This window comes from Perognathus longimembris, chromosome 20 (genome assembly GCF_023159225.1).
Source record: "Perognathus longimembris pacificus isolate PPM17 chromosome 20, ASM2315922v1, whole genome shotgun sequence".
In the NCBI taxonomy this organism is placed as follows: domain Eukaryota; kingdom Metazoa; phylum Chordata; class Mammalia; order Rodentia; family Heteromyidae; genus Perognathus; species Perognathus longimembris.
In genome coordinates, this window is record NC_063180.1 from 24936219 (window position 1) to 24954032 (window position 17814).

Genomic DNA, 17814 nt, shown 5'->3' on the forward strand with positions numbered 1-17814 from the left:
CCCCTGGCATTAGAGTCCAGCACACACACTATGAAGGAGAAAAGACAGACAGGAAGGAGATGGAGCACATCACCTGACCCCTCTCCAGTTGGCTAAAACACAAGAATCTATACAGAAGGTCAAGTGTGGACAGCAATATGAATTGACAGACATGAGATTCTGAGTTACAATGCCAAGAAACCAAGAGAAGAGGGGAACTCGGATTTGGGGGGCATTTCTTCAGTAGTGGAATGTTAACGTAGAAAATTTGAGCCTTTAGATCAAAAGTAACCCAACAAAAACAATGGACTTGGCCAGGCCCTGGACTTGGTGGCTCCCATTTGCAATCTGAGCTGCCCAGGAAGCTGAGATCTGAGGATGGCGGTGTGAAGACAGGTGGGCAGGAAGGCCCATGAGACTCTTATGTCCAATTAATCATGAATAAAAGAAAACAGAAGGATGATAATGGCTCAAGTGGTGGAACTGCATCCTTGAGCAAAAGAAGTTCCAGTATAGTCCACAGGACACGAGATGAAGAAGTGAAGGAAATTGTCAATGTTTAATTAATGAAAAAAACTAGCCTGAACATGGACACATTGATGCCTATTTCAAGTAGGAATGGTTAGAATATTCAAAAATATTTGTTGTGGAATAATAAATATTTTCAGTCACCAGTTAAGAGTGAAAAAAATTCTATTTCTAGAACTAAATGTATCTCAAATCTGCAGTTGCTCAGGTAAATCTCGGGGCACTGAGTTTTAAGGTCAAGGGATGAAAAGGTTTAATTAACCAGTTTCATCAGGTGTAATTTGTGAATATATAATCTGTTTTAATGAGGTACCACACAACAAATATACAGATACTTAATTTGTTGTGATTCATTTTATTACCTAATTCCCTTTACTAGGGAGAGGCTTTTAAAGTTGGATGTCTGAATGTCAATAAATGCACTGTGAACCTAGCAGGGATCTCTAGTTTATCTCTATTCTCAAATTGCTAGAGAACAAAGAGGCAGCCAGGGTCTGCCATGATAAGATGTCTCCCCAAGATTCTGGGGTCCCCTATAATGAAGCCTTTAAATCTCTTGGTCCAGGGCTGAAAGATGTGTGACTGAGAAGATCCACACTCATCCTGAAAGGGCATCTTGTCTTCCCCTACAGTGGCTGTAGCAGGGGTTCCTGTGCACTGACGTGCCTCAGTGTTCATTGGCCCACTGATATTGCATGTTCACATGGGACCATGGGACCAGCTAACTGGAGTGGATGGTCAGGCTGAGACAGAAGGAGCAGCACAGAGTCCCTGAGTTCAAGCCCCAAGACCAGTACACACAAAAAATTGTTAAATCTTTCTGCGCAGCCAATCTCTCAGCATTTGTGGGCCAGAGAAAGAACTCTTCAGAGGGGACCAGAGGCTCCTGGGGACCATGGAGTCCCATAGGCCACTGTTGCGCTGCATGCTGGGAAAACCTGAGGGAAGCTCCTGGTTCCAGGAATCTCTGCTCATTGGACTCTATTTCAAAGAGGCCTCTGGGGTGAACCCTTTCATTCTGCGAGCACTGCATGCTGGGAGAGGATGAATTCCAGAAGGCAGCGGCCTTGCCTGGTGGATGGGCTCGGGGCTCGGGGCTGGGGGTTGGTGAGGGCGGTGGAGTGGTCAGGTCTGGACTGGTGGCCTGGGGTACATGGGGCAGGGCAGGTGGAGGATTGGGGGCCTGGACCCTGATGTTCCTGATTCTTCCAGCAGTATCAGCATGGGAGGCACTGGGGGGGTGGGCACAGGGACCCTACCTGGGAAGCCCAGGCAACACTGTGAAGGGCAGAACTGGGAGGACAGCAGAGGAGGTCATTTAAGGGAGGAAGTGTGAGCAGGGAGGGCAGCCACACCTTTCAGAGCTAGAGTTGAACAAACAGGGTGAAGGTGGAAATCCCTCGATGGGTGTGGCCCCACCATCAGCCAGCACAGGTAGCCCTGACCCACACTCCAGGAGCTGTTATAAAGTTATCTTATAACACGTGAGAAATTAGGCGTCTTGAAAGGAACTTCACAGTGTCCAAGAAACTGACTTTCTCAGTGAATAGCCACCGCTGCCTTCTTCTTTTTTTTCTTTGCTACTGCTGAGACTTGAACTCAGGACCTGGGCAGTATCCCTGGGCTTCTTTTGCTAATGGATAGCACACTACCACTTTTAGCATAGATGGACATGAAGAATAACACTGGTTTTGCATCATTGTACTTAGACCATGTGCTGCATATTTGAATCTTTTGGAGTTTTTCTTAGACATATTTACTTGTACCCAAACATTAGCAGTTTGGGTTTAAAGCCTGGGTTTTTGTTTTTTATTTTGGCTTCGAGTCTGGTGATTGGAGTAAGGATTGCCTCCAGGCTGTTCACTGTGATTCCACCCACAGTATGCCGGGATCAGTTTAACACAAGACTTAAAGTAAGTTAAAAAACGTAGTCAAAAGCAATTAATTTTGAAACCAGGATACCAGTTTGGGTGTTTGTTTTTTTTTACATATTTTACTGAGAAACAGTTGTGTACAAGCTTTGGGGCACGCTTAGAATTTTTTTTTAATTGGCCAGGTAAGTTTTCTGAAATTCCACTGGCAAAATGACATTACTTTGCCCATATTTTAGAACCATGTGGTCAGTTAGGAAACAAAAAGTTTTCCAGGAAATAAAAATTTTCACAGATTATATGGCAAGGAAACAGAGAATCCACATTTTGAGAAACCAGTTCAGCTCCAATGGGGAGCTGAAGTGGGATGCCAGGAGCAGAGCAGGTCCAGGAGATGGGAGACAGGACATGTACAGAACAGACACCTGGCATGGTGTAATGGCGGAAGAATCATGGCTGCTTGTCTGAAAACTCGAGCCCAGGTCAAGGTCAGATCCTGCTACCTCTTGGAATGTCCCAGGGTTAAACCAGGATGGTGGTTGGAGGCCTGGATTAGGTGGTAGAGCTCAGGCCTAGAATCGAAAGCATCAGATAGGAGTTCCAGTCCTGCTCTAAGACAAAAAAAAAAAGTATAATAGAAGACTGTAAAGTGCTGACTTCTCTACTTCTGTCTCTTTGCCTTACCAGCATATCCCATGGACTTTTTCTTCTCCTTTTCTTCTTTCCTGATCAAGCCTAATCCCTGCTGAGAAGAAAGTCCTTCCCATGCTGTCCTCCTCCTCTCCCTTCTATCTGGACAGTCCTTCCAGGAATTGCTCACTCACATGACTGCAAAGTGCTTCAGAAATCAGTGAGCTCCAAACATGGGAAAGGCATTTTAAGGTGCTGTTTGGACTGGAACTAGGTCCTCCGACAGCAGTGGAGAAGGAATGGTGTGGTGGGAGTTTCATCCTGCATGAGAATTCAGACTAATGCCTTGCAGAACAGGGAATCGTGGCTCACAACTGTACTCCTTGCTCCTCTGGAAGCTGAGATCTGAGGATCATGGTTCAAAGCCAGAACAGCCAAGAAAAGCTGTGAGATGTTTTGTGTTTGTTAATTGTGAACTTGAATTCAGAGTCTGGGTGCTGTCTCTGAGCTATTTTTCTCAAGGTGAGTCTTTAGCTACTTTGAGCCACTGCACCAATGCTGGTTTTGAGTGGTTCATTGAAGAGTAGAGTCTCACCAGGACTTTTTCTGCCAGGGTGGCTTGGAACTCTGATCCTCAGATCACAGCCTCAAGAGCAGTGAGGATTACGAGCACTAGCATCGGGCACTGGCAAGTTACACTGTTATCTCTAATTCACTTTTTTTTTTTTTTTTGGCCAGTCCTGGGCCTTGGACTCAGGGCCTGAGCACTGTCCCTGGCTTCTTCCCGCTCAAGGCTAGCACTCTGCCACTTGAGCCACAGCGCCGCTTCTGGCCGTTTTCTGTATATGTGGTGCTGGGGAATCGAACCTAGGGCCTCGTGTATCCGAGGCAGGCACTCTTGCCACTAGGCTATATCCCCAGCCAGTTATCTCTAATTCACAACCAACCACTAGAAGTGAAGCTGTGGCTCAAGTGGTCCTGCACTAGACTTCAGCAAAAACCCTCAATGACAGTACCCAAGCCATGAGTTCAGACCCCAAAATTGGCATTCACAAAAGTAAACAATCAAACAGACACAGCCTTAGAAAGAAAATGGCCAACCTTGCCTGAAAATTGAGACCCACAGGTATTTGGAGAATATAGAAAGCAGGTGTGGCTTGAATCCTGCTTTAATCAGTGGATTCAGGTGAAAGTTGTTCCAGTTTCTTTGATCTCTAATGTCAGGGCAATGACAATGTTTCCTGTTAATAACTTTATTCACTGGGATGCTGAGGCTGGCCAAAAGAACATCAGTATAGATATCTATGGTTAATTTGCTCTTTGTCACTAATAAGTAGCAGGCAGAGGGCTTAGGGAGTTATGTACATTATCCATGAATACAGAAGCCCAGCTTCCCCCCTCATCCTCTGTTGGGGAGGAGGGCTTTCACTTGTGCTTGCCAGAGTTGGATTGCCCTGACAGGTGCAGATCTGAAAGGGGCTCTCAGTTTGGCAGGTTTTCATTACATTCTATACTTGGTCATGTCTTTATTTTTTCTGAAAATAAAACAAAACCATAGAGATAATACCTCTCTACATACCTCTCCTAACACATAGGAGAGAGCATATAATACATTCATTTTATCATTGTTCCTGACTCTACAATGTCATTTAATATAAGTTAAGTTTTTGCCAGAACTCTGTGTTCCGAAGCATCAGCAAATCTACACTAGGGAGACATTTTTCGAGTGTCTGGAGTGTGGCAAGTGTTTTAAGTATCTGGGCACTTGAGGCCCTGCCGCAAGGTCTTTGGCAGCCCATTACCTGGTGGGTGGGTGGGACTCCACCTCCAAGAGTTTTTGGAACCTTGATGGAACGAGGTTGGCCCTTTCTAAATTCAATTCTATTGTCACCACATGGTCAATGCTAGAGAAAACATAGGATTTAGCCAACAACAAGCAGAATTTAACTGAATCTCCAAGCTTAACAAACATCAATAACAAGAGCAGAAACCTTCCTCTGTGTCTTTCAAACATTACCTTTGGAAGCCGGTACCAGCCACTCCTATATAACAGCCAGGCAGGTAGGCAGAATATATGTACAGAGAGAGAGAGAGAGAGAGAGAGAGAGAGAGAGAGAGAGAGAGAGAGAGAGAGAGAGAGAGAGAGAGAGAGAGAGAGATCCATCTGCCTGAGTGCTCATAGAAGTTATGTAAGTCCTATACAATATCAGAGGTCCCATGTCACATAAAGGGGCCAAATGGAGTTCCAAATTTGGGGTCAAATTTGATTGCATGAGGCTAAGGATTGGGCTCAAACTTGAGCAGCTTTCCTGAAGCATTTTAGACTGTCGCCCACCTGATGAGTGACCAGCAGAGCTGAACTAGAGGTAACCCACCTCGTCCCAGTGGGGCTCTGTTCAGTTGACTTCAAAATGGAGTCAACTGTGAGGGAAGAAACAGCAATGGAGTCATCACCCACAAATGCTGATTCCCTTGACCTACCTAGCCCTGTGACTAATGGTCCCTGGGAGTGGGGCTCGGAACTTCGTGCCAAGATTGTTGTTGTTGTTGTTGTTGTTGTTGTTGTTGTTGTTTTTATGGCTCTGAAGCCTCTGCCCTATAACTCCAGGGAAAATCGGATCAGAGCCCCTGGTAAAATGATCACATACCCTGGTTGGAAGTTCAAATCTGACCTTGTTGTGGTGGATGGAAGTAGAGTACTCAGTCAGAGGTAGTTACCTCGGGGTTCCTCTGAGGGACTTAGGGATAGCAAAATAGATTACGGGCGCAGCTTGGACCCCCCCAGAAATGGTGGAGTAAATCAACCGGGGCCTATCCTCAGTTTCCATACCAATGAAAGGAAATGTCTCTGACATCCCAAAAAACCATACGGAGATAATCACAGACAGGAGAAGATGGTTTATTAGTGGGGCCACAGCTCCCACGGGAGAGGGAGCTACATAGCTTCTGCACCTTATCCAGGTGGCAGCTTCTCTCTGTGGCTAAAGGGAAAGTAGGTAAGTCTTAATAATGAGTAGAAGTGAGTGAGTAGGTATGGGTGAATCTGGGGGCTAAAGGGAAGAGCTGAGGACCTGAAGCAGGGACAATGCTAACATTAATATTGTTAATAGTTGGCTGTGGCTGAGAGGGACTGACTTCAACTCCCTATGCGTGGGAAAGTAAAACATTTCTATTCAAGCTCAATTATGTTGGCAAGGCCATGGGTACATTTTAAGTAATGACTCAAAGTATCCTAGCGCCATTGACTTATGGCTACCTAAATTACTTAGATTGTATTGATATTTCATCTAGGCTTTACAGATCCTCCTCAGTAACTAGGATGACAAGAGTCAGCCACTGACACGAGCTGCTATTTTATTTATAATGACAGAGTTTCAACAATAATTTCCATGACTCCATAGGGAACTATCTAACACAGAAAGTTAAAAGAAAAGAACCAAGATGGAATTAGTTAACACATGTTAGAACAGTTTAACCAGTTTATCGTTCAAAGTGACACAACCAGCATTTACTGAAGTATATTCCATGGTGGAATATGACACAGTGAAAAAAGGATTATGTCAAAATCTAACATTTCAACTTTTCATATAATTTAATGTACAATTACAAAGAGGCAGCAAGCACACGCGCGCGCACACACACACACACACACACACACACAGATATAATTGAGCCCAAACAGGGGTGGTTGTGGTGGTTTCATCCCTGCATATTGTTGATTAAAACAACCAAGCACATGAAATTATCTCTCACCTCAAGGATTTCTTACATGAAGTGGAATTGTCATCATAGAAAATTTAAAATCTGTACCCCAAAAAAATGATCACAAGAAACACTCCGAATTTGCAATCATCTGCTGAATAATCTCATATTACTAGTTTAGTAAAATCACTGGACACTAGAGGGTCACTCGTTTATTCCTGGCTCTTAAGAAAACTGAGATTTGATGTCTACAGTTCAATGTGACCCTGGACTGAGAGCATTATCTGAAAGAATTATCTGCAAATGACTAGCAAGTAAGCTAGAAGTGGAGCTGTGGCTGATGAGCAAAGATGAGCAGGAGCAGAAGACCTTGTGCTCGGCCCAATACTGACACCTGCAAACAGCAATTCTTTCAACAAGCTTACTGAAAGTAAAAGAAAAAGTGACACTGTGCAAAGAGAAATTTACTCAAAACCTGATTTCTGAAATGGCCATCTCTCGGGACAACATCTTCTTAATAAGATTAAATATATATTACTGAACATTAATATAAAGAAATTTGTTCTTTGTATTCTTTCTCTCCATATCAGGAAACTATCACCATCTTCAGTGTCTCATGCACAGCAAGTTAAAATTCTTCCATTTCCGGCACTGAAATCCAGGTCCCCTGGTTGTACAGAGAGGGGCAGAGCTCTCCTCACTTCCTCCTGGTGTTTGTGGCCAGGGAGAGGGGATGGCCACGCCCAACAAATCCAGCTGTTAGCAGGCAAAGCAGGCCTAATAGTATTTTGATTCCAGACTTTCAAACTTCCACACATTCTGACTCAGCAAGCCCAGAAGTCTTTAAACTCACAGTGGAAAAGAGTTACAACAAGAACACTAGTCGGCAACCCTGAAACACCCATGCCTAGCTCAACCCTGGCTGCCGAAAATGTCCTCTCACTTCTGATTCCTTATCCCTGCCCCAGGCTTCCCAAGCTGCCCTCCTGGCTGCTGGGATACCATGGTTTCTCCAGGCTCCTCATGTGCCTGGTCACTTACTGATTCTCTCCAGTGGAAATAGATGACACTAATCTACCCATCCGCTGCCTGGCAGAGCATCAGTGCCCTGGTCCTGACTGCCTGAGGGCGGGAGCCAGGCCTCTAGATGTGGGTGTGTGGCTTCCTGGTCTCCCCTCAGTCTCCATTTCAGCCTCTTCACAGTCTTCAGTTCCAAGCTCCTCATTGCCAATGCATATGGGGACAGAACAGGATGGGGAGACCTTTGCCGCCCAGCGGCAGCAGGCTCAGCTGCGTGTGGGTGTGGTAGGGCAGGTGAGGAGGTTTTGCCAGTGTCTTAAAGGCAGACCCTACAGAGCAAGGAGTGGTTAGTGAGCTCATCTCTGACCAGAGCAGAAACATGAGGAAGGAGGAGGAAGAGGAAGAAATAATGGCTGCTTCCCTGGAAACTCCAGCCCAGGTCAAGGTCAGATCCTGCTCCCTCTTGTAATGTCACAGGGCTAAACCTGGATGGGGGTTGGAGGCCTGGATCAGGTGGTAGAGCTCAGACCAAGGAGTGAAAGCATCAGATAGGAGTTCCAGTCCTGCTCTAAGACAAAAAAATGTATAATAGAAGGACTGTAAAACGCTGACTTCTCTACTTCTGTCTCTGCCTGATGAGCATTTCCCACGGACTTTCTCTTCTGCTTTTCTTCTTTCCTCATCAAGCTGAATCCTTAGAGAATCTTCTCGCTACTGAGGAGAAAGTCCTCCCCATTCTGTCCGCCTCCTCTCACTTCTATCTGGACAGAGTCTCTCCAGGAATTGCTCACTCAAGCGAGTGCAAAGTGTTTCAGCAAGCAGTGAGTTCCAAACATGGGAAAGGCATTTTAAGGTGCTGTTTGGACTGGAACTAGGTCCTCCGACAGCAGTGGAGAAGGAATGGTGTGGTGGGAGTTTCATCCTGCATGAGAATTCAACTAATGCCTTGCAAAACAGGGGATCATGGCTCACAACCGTATGCCTTGCTCCTCTGGAAGCTGAGATCTGAGGATCATGGTTCAAAGCCAGAACAGCCAGGGAACTGTCTGAGACGATTTTTGGTCATTACTTGTGAACTTGAATTCAAAGCCTCAGAGCTGTCTCTGAGCTATTTTTCTCAAGGTGAGTCCTGAGCTACTTTGAGCCACAGCGCCAATGCTGGTTTTGAGTGGTTCATTGAAGAGTAGAGTCTCACCAGGACTTTTTCTGCCCAGGTGGCTTGGAACTCTGATCCTCAGATCACAGCCTCAAGAGTAGCGAGGATTACGAGCACTAGTGTCAGGCACTGGCAAGTTACACTGTTATCTCTAATTCACAACCAACCATAAGAAGTGAAGCTTTCACTCACGTGGTAAGCACTAGACTTCAACAAAAACCCTCAATGATGGTACCCAAGCCATGACTTCAGACTCAAAAATTGGCATTCACAAAAGTAAACAATCAAACAAACACAGCCTTGGAAGGAAAAGGGCCAACCTTTCTTGAAAATTGAGACATAGTTATTTGGAGAGTATAGAATTCAGGTGTGGCTTGAATCCTGCTTTACATCAATTATTAATCAGTGGATTCAGGTGACAGAACTTTCAATTCCTTCTATCTCTACTGTGAGGGCAATGACACGGTTGCTTGTTAATAGCTTTATTCACTGGGATGCTGAGTAATTTTGCTCTTTGTCACTAATAAGTAGCAGGGAGAGGGGTTAAGGAGTAATGTCCATTAACCATGAATAAAAAAGCCCAGCTTCCCTCCTCATCGGCTATTGTGGGGAGGAGGGCTTGCACTTCTGCTGCCGGAGATGGATTGCCCTGACAGGTGCAGATCTGAAAGGGGCTTTCACTTCCGCAGGTTTTCATTTCATTCTATACTTGCTCACATCTTTATTTTTTCTGAAAATAAACAAAACCATGGAGTTAAAAGCTCTCTACATACCTCTCCTAATACATAGGAGAGAGCATATAATACACTTGAAATAATGGCACGTACATTCATTTTATCATTGTTCCTGATTCTACAATGTCATTTAATATAATTTAAGTTTTATTAAGTGTTTATACAAAGAGGTTACAATTCTCTGCAATGTCTCATGGATTTCCCTGCCCAGGCTGGTTTCAACCAGGACCCTAAACCTTTTGAGTCGCTAAGATAACACTGTTGAGCTTGGTGAATTTTCTTTCTTCATTCAGCAATATTTCGTTCTGTCTTCCTGAGTGGAATGTTTTGTGTGGTTTCTTTAAACTCTAGTATTAATATCCATTCTGATCTGACAGACTACAGAGAATATTGCAATAGTATATATGTACTAATACATGTCCAAAAATATGATCTGTTTTGGGGAAGTTTTAGCAGCTGCTGAGAAAAATGCTATCATGTGGTTTGTAGGTAAAATGCTCTGCAGAAAACACTTTGCAGGAACACCCAGAATTGTGGAAGACGCTATGGAGTCCATAAATTCTTTTCAACAAAAGCTACCAGGAAAGTTGACCAAACTTTACTTTTTGCTAAGAGAAAAGATGTGTGCTTTTGGACCCAGAACACTGACATTACTGGACACTTATTTTTGTTATCAATGGTAGGGATTGAACCCAGGGCCTGAGCACTGTCCTTGGCTTCTTTTGGCACAGGCTAGAATTCTACCACTTGAGCCACAGCACCACTTCAGGCTTTTCTGTTTATGTGGTGCTGAGGAATCAAACTGTTCATGCATGCAAGGGAAGTACTCTACATCTAAGCCGGATTCTCAGCCCCTAGAGACCGTTTAAAATGCACCATATATATCCATACTAAAGATCATAAAAGAATCAAAATCTAAAGTGGGACAATATTTAGTTCATTGTACATTGTAGAGTGTGAGGCGTATATATGTGTACATACACATATACATTTATAAATATATCTACATATAACGTAGATGTATATAAACAAACTTAGATGAGAAGATTCCATGTAAGAACAATACACAGCTTATTCTGTATGAAAAAAACATAGTAATCAAAAAACACATCCTTATGGTGATGTCTTTTATATATCATATGTAAAATTTCAACTTATTTTTTAATATTATTTTATTCTTACCATATTGTGTACAATTATTTTGGGAATGACATACCATAGTTTCATGTGTCTAGGTTATACTTCTGAAAATTCCACTAAGATTGAAAGTGTGTTTTGAAAATCACTCACTTTTCATATCTGAAGTAGAACAGTTACCTTAGGTCTCTCAGTTTCTTGACCAGGAATTGGCAGTTGCCCACAGACAAATGCTCACATTGTTATCTTTTGTCTTTTCCATCATGGGGACAGTTGACATTTGAGGACATGGCTGTGGAGTTCACACAGGACCAGTGGCGGTGCCTGACCCCGGCTCAGCGAGCTCTGTACAGGGAAGTCATGCTGGACAACTACAGGAACCTGCTGTCCGTGGGTGAGGAGCTTCTGTCCCACTTCTAGTTCATTCTCAGAAATTCCTTGCAGAATGTTTTGTAACAGAACCATCTTTGCTGGGTACTGGTGGCTCGTGCCTGTAATCCCAGCTACTCAGAAGGCTGAGATTTGAGGATCAGGCTTCAAAGCCAGTGCTTCAATGCCAGAAGGAAAGTCTATCAGACTCATATCTCTAATTATCCAATAAAGCCATCTGTAGAGCTGTGCCTCGAGGGGTACGGTGCTAGCCTTGAGCACAGAAGCACAGGGATAGTACCCAGACCCTGAGTTCATGCACCAAGACCTTCCAAAAGGAAACAAAAAAAGAAAGCAGTGCCAGCTTGGTGCAAGTGCATCTCAGTTAACCTCATTGTCAGAATTCCTGGGTTGTTATTCAAAAACACACCCACATATTTTCAACCACGCATCAGAGGCTCATACCTGAAATCTAGCTAATGAGGCTGAGATCAAAAGACTGTGGTTTACAGCCTGCCAAGGCAGGAAGTTTTGCCTATCTTCTTTCTCCAAAGAACCCCATAAAGAATGGAAGTGCAGTTTTGACTCAAAGTGGTAGAAGGCTAGCCTTCACTTAAAGAGCTCAGGGACAACAACTAGTCCTGGAGATCAACAACAAAACCAATGAAAAGGAAGAAAGAAAAAAAACATTTTTATAACTTCTCATCCTCTACATCCCCATTTTGGTTGTCTTGTTTGTTTCTTTTCTTTCTTTTTTTTTAAGTTTTTATTATAAAACTGATGTACAGAGAGGTTACAGTTTCATACGTTAGGCATTGGATACATTTCTTGTACTGTTTGTTACCTTGTCCCTCATACCCCCCTCCCCCCTCCCCCTTTCCCCCCCTGAGGTGTTCAGTTCACTTACACCAAACAGTTTTGCAAGTATTGCTTTTGTTGTTGTTTCTCGTATTTTACCCTTTGTCTCTCAATTTTCGTATTCCCTTTGAATTTCCTAATTCTAATACCAGTACACACTGTTTCCCATACACTCAGATAAGATTACAGAGATAGTGTAGATACAATCACAAGAAGGTGATAAACGAACATCATCAATAGTAGGAACTACAGATACACATGGGATGTTGAAAGTAGTTACAACTCTGATATAACAATCATTTTCATAAAATGGAGTTCATTTCACTTAGCATCATCTTATGTGATCATAAGGGTATAGCTATTGGGCTCTTGTGATCCTCTGTGACTTGCCTAAACCTGTGCTAATTATTCCCAATAAGGGAGACCATAGAGTCCATGTTTCTTTGGGTCTGGCTCACTTCACTTAGTATAATTTTTTCCAAGTCCTTCCATTTCCTTACAAATGGGGCAATGTCATTCTTTCTGATAGAGGCATAAAATTCCATTGTGTATATGTACCACATTTTCCTGATCCATTCGTCTACGGAGGGGCATCTGGGTTGGTTCCAGATTCTCGCTATGACAAATTGCACTGCAATGAACATTGTTGTGCTGGTGGCTTTACTGTGATTTTGTTTGTAGTCTTTTGGATAAATACCCAAAAGTGGGGTTGCTGGGTCATAGGGGAGTTCTACATTTAGCCTTCTGAGAAATCTCCATACTGCTTGCCAGAGTGGCTGAACCAGTTTACATTCCCACCAACAATGAAGTAGGGTTCCCTTTTGGCCACATCCCCTCCAACAACTGTTATTGTTAGTTTTCTTGATATATGACATTCTTACTGGGGTGAGATGGAATCTCAATGTTGTTTTGATTTGCATTTCCTTTATGGCCAGTGATGTAGAGCACTTTTTCATATGTCTCTTGGCCATTCTCATTTCCTCATCAGAGAAGTCTCTTTGTAGGTCTTTAGCCCACTTGATGAGTGGGCTATTAGTTCTTTGTGGTTTTGTTTTGGTCTTTCTTTCTTTCTTTTTTTTTTTTTTTTTTTGGCCAGTCCTGGGCTTTGGACTCAAGGACTGAGCACTGTACCTGGCTTGTTTTTGCTCAAGGCTAGCACTCTGCCACTTGAGCCACAGCACCACTTCTGGCCATTTTCTGTATATGTGGTGCTGGGGAATTGAACCTAGGACCTCCTGTATACGAGGCGAGCACTCTTGCCACAAGGCCGTATCCCCAGCCCTTTTCTTTCTTTCTTATTTCTTTTTTTTTTTTTTGCCAGTCTCGAGGTTTGGCCTCAGGCCATGAGGACTGTCCCTGGCTTCTTATTGCTCAAGGCTAGCACTTGAGCCACTATGCTATTCTAGATTTTCTATATAAGTGTGCTGAGGAATTGCCCCCAGGGCCTCGTGGATGTGAGGCAATCACTGCCAGGAGGCTATATCCCAGCCCAACCTTTGAGTGTTGAAGGGAAATGAATGCTTCATTTGACTTTGCCGTAAGTGTGTGTGTGTGTGTGTAGATATAGATACATATAGTATATGTGTGTATATTGTACACATGTGTGTAATGTATGTGTGTATATATATATATATGTATGTATATATGCTGTGTGCCTGAAGCAAGTTTTGAACTAAGGGCATTCTCACACAATTTGCTTCTTTGTGGATGTTCTTTACCACAAACCCATTTTAGTATTTTGCTGGTTTTTTAGAGGTGTAGTCTTACAGACTTTTCTCCCTCAGCTGGCTTTCACCTCTGATCCTTCAGTTCTCAATCCGCTGAGAAGGGAAGCTTACAGGCATGAGCCACTGGCACCCAGCTTGCATGCCCATCAGAGCTGATTGGGAATGCAAGCCATTCAGTGACGCAAGGCACTGCATCCCACAGCTCAGCAGCTCCTGGTCAACCTGCAATTTGACTGACTAGCAGCAGGATGCTGAAAATGGGTGAAAATTGCACATGGGGCCTTTGTGCCAAAATTGTCCCATCTGAAACTAAACAATAGGCCCATCTTAGATGGCCATTTTCTCTCATGTTCGCCAGCACACATGCCTTTTTACTTTTTCAATATCCAGGGCTTAATGTCTCTAAACCAGACCTCATCACCTGTCTGGAGCAAGGAAAAGAGCCCTGCAGAGGGAGAAAAAAAGAACCATCAGGAAAAACTATAGGTAAGTGGAAATGAACTAAACAACACCCCCAAAACACAGGTGGGATGGATAAGGAAGACAGGTCGCAGAGAATGGGCTTGAAACATTCTACTAAACTGGAAATGTTTGTTGGGAGTTTTTTCTTTGGCCAGGCCTGGGAATTGAACTCAGGGCCTGGGTGATGTCCTTGAGCCTCTATTGTTCAGGTCTAGTGTGCTAACTCCAGAGCCCGAGCTCCCTTTCTGGTTTTTAGTTGGCTTATTGGACACAAAGAATCTCAGACTTTTATCCTTGGCAGATTATCAACCCCTATCCTCAGAGCTCAGACTCCTGAGTGCTAGCATGATAGGCATGAGTTATCAGTGTCTTTTTCTTGTTTTCTCAGATGAGCAGTCTGCAGACACACGGTCCCCTCGTAATGCATGTGGGAGAACCTTCAGGAAATTATCTGCCCTCACTCTGCACCAGACAATCCACTGTGAAAAGCAACCCTATGAATGTAAAGAATGCCAGAAAACTTTTCGCTACCCCTGGAAGTTGCAGAGGCATCAACGAATCCACACAGGAGAGAAACCTTTCAAGTGTCAGCAGTGTGGCCAGTGCATTAACCAGCTGTCCAATTGTAGAAAACATTTCCAAATTCACACAGGAGTGAGACCCTACCAGTGCAAAGATTGTGACAAGTCATTTAGACATGTCTGCAGGCTGAAGGAACATGATAGAACACACGCTGGGGAGAGGCCATACCCATGTCTTGTATGTGGCAAAGCTTTTCGAAGATGTTCAAATCTAAAAAGCCACCAACTGATCCACACACAAGAAAAATATCATAGATGCAACGCATGTGACAAATCCTTCACGCAGCGTGGGGATCTGATCATCCACCAGCGAATCCACACTGGAGAGAGACCTTACCAGTGTCCCCACTGTGACAAATCCTTTAGACAAATCTCAGCATCTCTGGAACACCAGAGAATCCACACCCGGGAGAAGCGTCATGAGTGCAAATACTGTGGCAAGGGCTTCTGGTACCTCTCCAAGTTCAAACAACATGAGAGGTCACACACCAGAGAGAAACCCTACACATGTGAGCAGTACCACAAATCCTTCAAACACAGCGTCAGCCTTAGAAGGCACCAGAGAATCCACACCGAGGAGAAACTTTATGAGTGCAAACACTGTCGTAAGACTTACCAGGATCACTCCAACTTAAAAAGTCATGGGAGGACACACAGAGGAGAGAAACCCTACACATGTGAACAGTGCCACAAATCCTTCAAAAACAGCTTCAACCTTAGAAGGCACCAGAGAAGCCACACCAGGGAGAAACCTTATGAGTGCAAACACGGTGGTAAGACTTACCGGAATCACTCCAACTTAAAAAGTCATGGGAGGACCCACACAGGAGAAAAGTCCTACACATGTCAACAGTGCCACAAATCCTTCAAATACAGATTCAGCCTTAGAAGGCACCAGAGAAGCCACACTGGGGAAAGACCCTACGAATGCCGTTCATGTGGCAAATGATTTATACACAGCTCACACCTAAGGACTCATGAGAAAATCCACATGCCAACACAACCCTAAAAGTTCAAGGAATGAAGAATGGCCTTTCCACACTCCTTAAGCCAGAAGAAACACAGAGGAAGCCTCACTGGAAGAAAACAGAAAAAACAGAAAAGATAGAGTTCAGAAAAGGTTCCACCTAAGCCCGGGCATTAAATAAGCACCGAAACTAGGAAGCAGAGAAGACAGAAAAGAAGGGGATGGATGACATCAGTAAACTACTGCTCCAGTTCGCTAAAACACAAGAATCCGTACACATTGCTCAAGTATGGATGGCACTATGGATTGGCAAACATGAGATTCTGGGTTTGAACTCCAGGAAATGAAGTAAAGAAGGGGAGGCTCAGATTTGGAGGGGGCATGTCTACAGTGGTGGAATGTTCACCTACCGAGTTTGAGCCTTATGTTCAAAAGTAACCCTACACAAAGAATGGACTTGGCCAGGCCCTGGTGGCTCACACTTGGACTCCCAGCTGCTCAGGAAGCTGAGATCTGAAGAGCACGGTGTGAAGACAGGCAGGGCAGGAAGGTCCATGAGACTCTTATCTCCAATTAATCATGAATAAAAGTGACTAGAAATAAGAAATACAGCAATAGCTCAAGGGGTAGAACTCCATCTTGAAGCAAAAGAAGTTCAAGGCTATTGCCCAGGCTCCGAGATGAAGAAGGGAAGGAAATGGTCAATGTTTAAGGAGAAAAACTAGGCTGACCATGGAAGAATGGATGCATATTTCAAGTAGGAATTTTCAGAATGTCCAATAATATTTGTTTGGGATGATAAATTCATAATTTCAAGCATCAGTAAACAGTGAAAAATTTCTCTTTGAAAGAGTATAAGTATATTACAAATCTTCAGTTCCTGATGTAAATCCAGGGTCACTGAGTTCTAAGGGTAAGGGGTAAGAAGGTTTTTTAGAAGTTTCAATCACATGTAATTGAAAGGACTTTTGTGAATGTATATTTGTGTTTTAGTCTGTGTACACCAGGTGTACAGATGTTTAGTTTATACTGATTCATTTTATTACTTAATACTCTTTACTAGGGATTGGATTTTATAGTTTGAAGTCTGAATGTCAATAAATGAATGGTTAACCTAGCACTCAACTCTCACTTTTTCTCTTTGTTGATAATGCTAGGGAACCAAGAGTCAGCCAGGATCTGACCCCTGGTATGAAAGCGCCCCCTCAAAAATGAGTGCCCCCCCCATAGCGAAGGCCTCCAGTCTCCTGGTTCTTGGCTGGAAGAAGTTTGATTGAGGTGGGCAGAAATTCTCCCCAGCAGAGTGAGAATATCCATGGACAAACAAAGCCAACTCCACTGCAGAGACACGGTGCAGGTACTCCTGGCTGCAGGCCTGGGCTCTGGGGTCAGGTGAGGCCCAGAAGAGCTACTCTGGCTCTGGAGACTCCATCTATAGGAGGAAAGCTGCCATGCTGACCCGGGTCCAGGGAGGTGGGAGACAGGCAGCAGCAGCCCCTTGAGTGACTTGCAAGTCACAGGCCCACTGACCACAGACATCTTGATGAATTCAGGAAGATTTGAGGCCAGTAGCCAACATGGGCTCAGGGCAGCAGCTCTGCTGATGAGGAAGCACCCACCTCAGTGGAGATGATCCACACGCTCATCCTCAAAGGAAATCCTGTCTTCATTGCAGTGGCTGTAGCAGGAGTTCTTGTGCATCACACTGGTTGGATGAAGTCGATGCCTCTTGATGAATGGTGGGCAAAGTCAGGCCTCTATTCCATGTACATAGGGGTTCAAGGACCACTAATATTTCATGGAACCACTGATATGCCTAAGTGTTCATAGGCCCACTAATATTACATGGACACATGTAGTTATGGGACTACTAATACTCCAAGTATCCCTGTGATCATGTGACCATGTACCTCGAGGGGACTGTTGAGGTGGGGACAGAAGAAGCACCAGCTAGTCTTTGAGTTCAAGCCCCAGGGCAAGCACAAACCAAATACTGTTAAATCTTTGTGGCCTGCAAAGCTCCTAGCATTTGAATCCAAGAACTCTTTTTTTCTTTTTTTTTTTTTTTTTTTTTGCCAGTCCTGGACCTTGGA

The 17814-nt window shown here is 44.0% G+C and overlaps 1 protein-coding gene across 1 annotated transcript in view; it reads left to right on the forward strand.

Moving 5' to 3' along the window:
* Znf331 (zinc finger protein 331) overlaps positions 1–16998 on the forward strand; it is a 34673-nt gene extending 17675 nt beyond the window's left edge. Inside the window, exons 5-8 of the mRNA XM_048368983.1 lie at positions 7957–8024; positions 11031–11151; positions 14562–15527; positions 16952–16998. Of these exons, the coding sequence (XP_048224940.1) occupies positions 7957–8024; positions 11031–11151; positions 14562–15527; positions 16952–16998 (1202 nt within the window). The remainder of the gene's footprint in view (positions 1–7956; positions 8025–11030; positions 11152–14561; positions 15528–16951) is intronic.
* Positions 16999–17814: the final 816 nt, after the last annotated feature.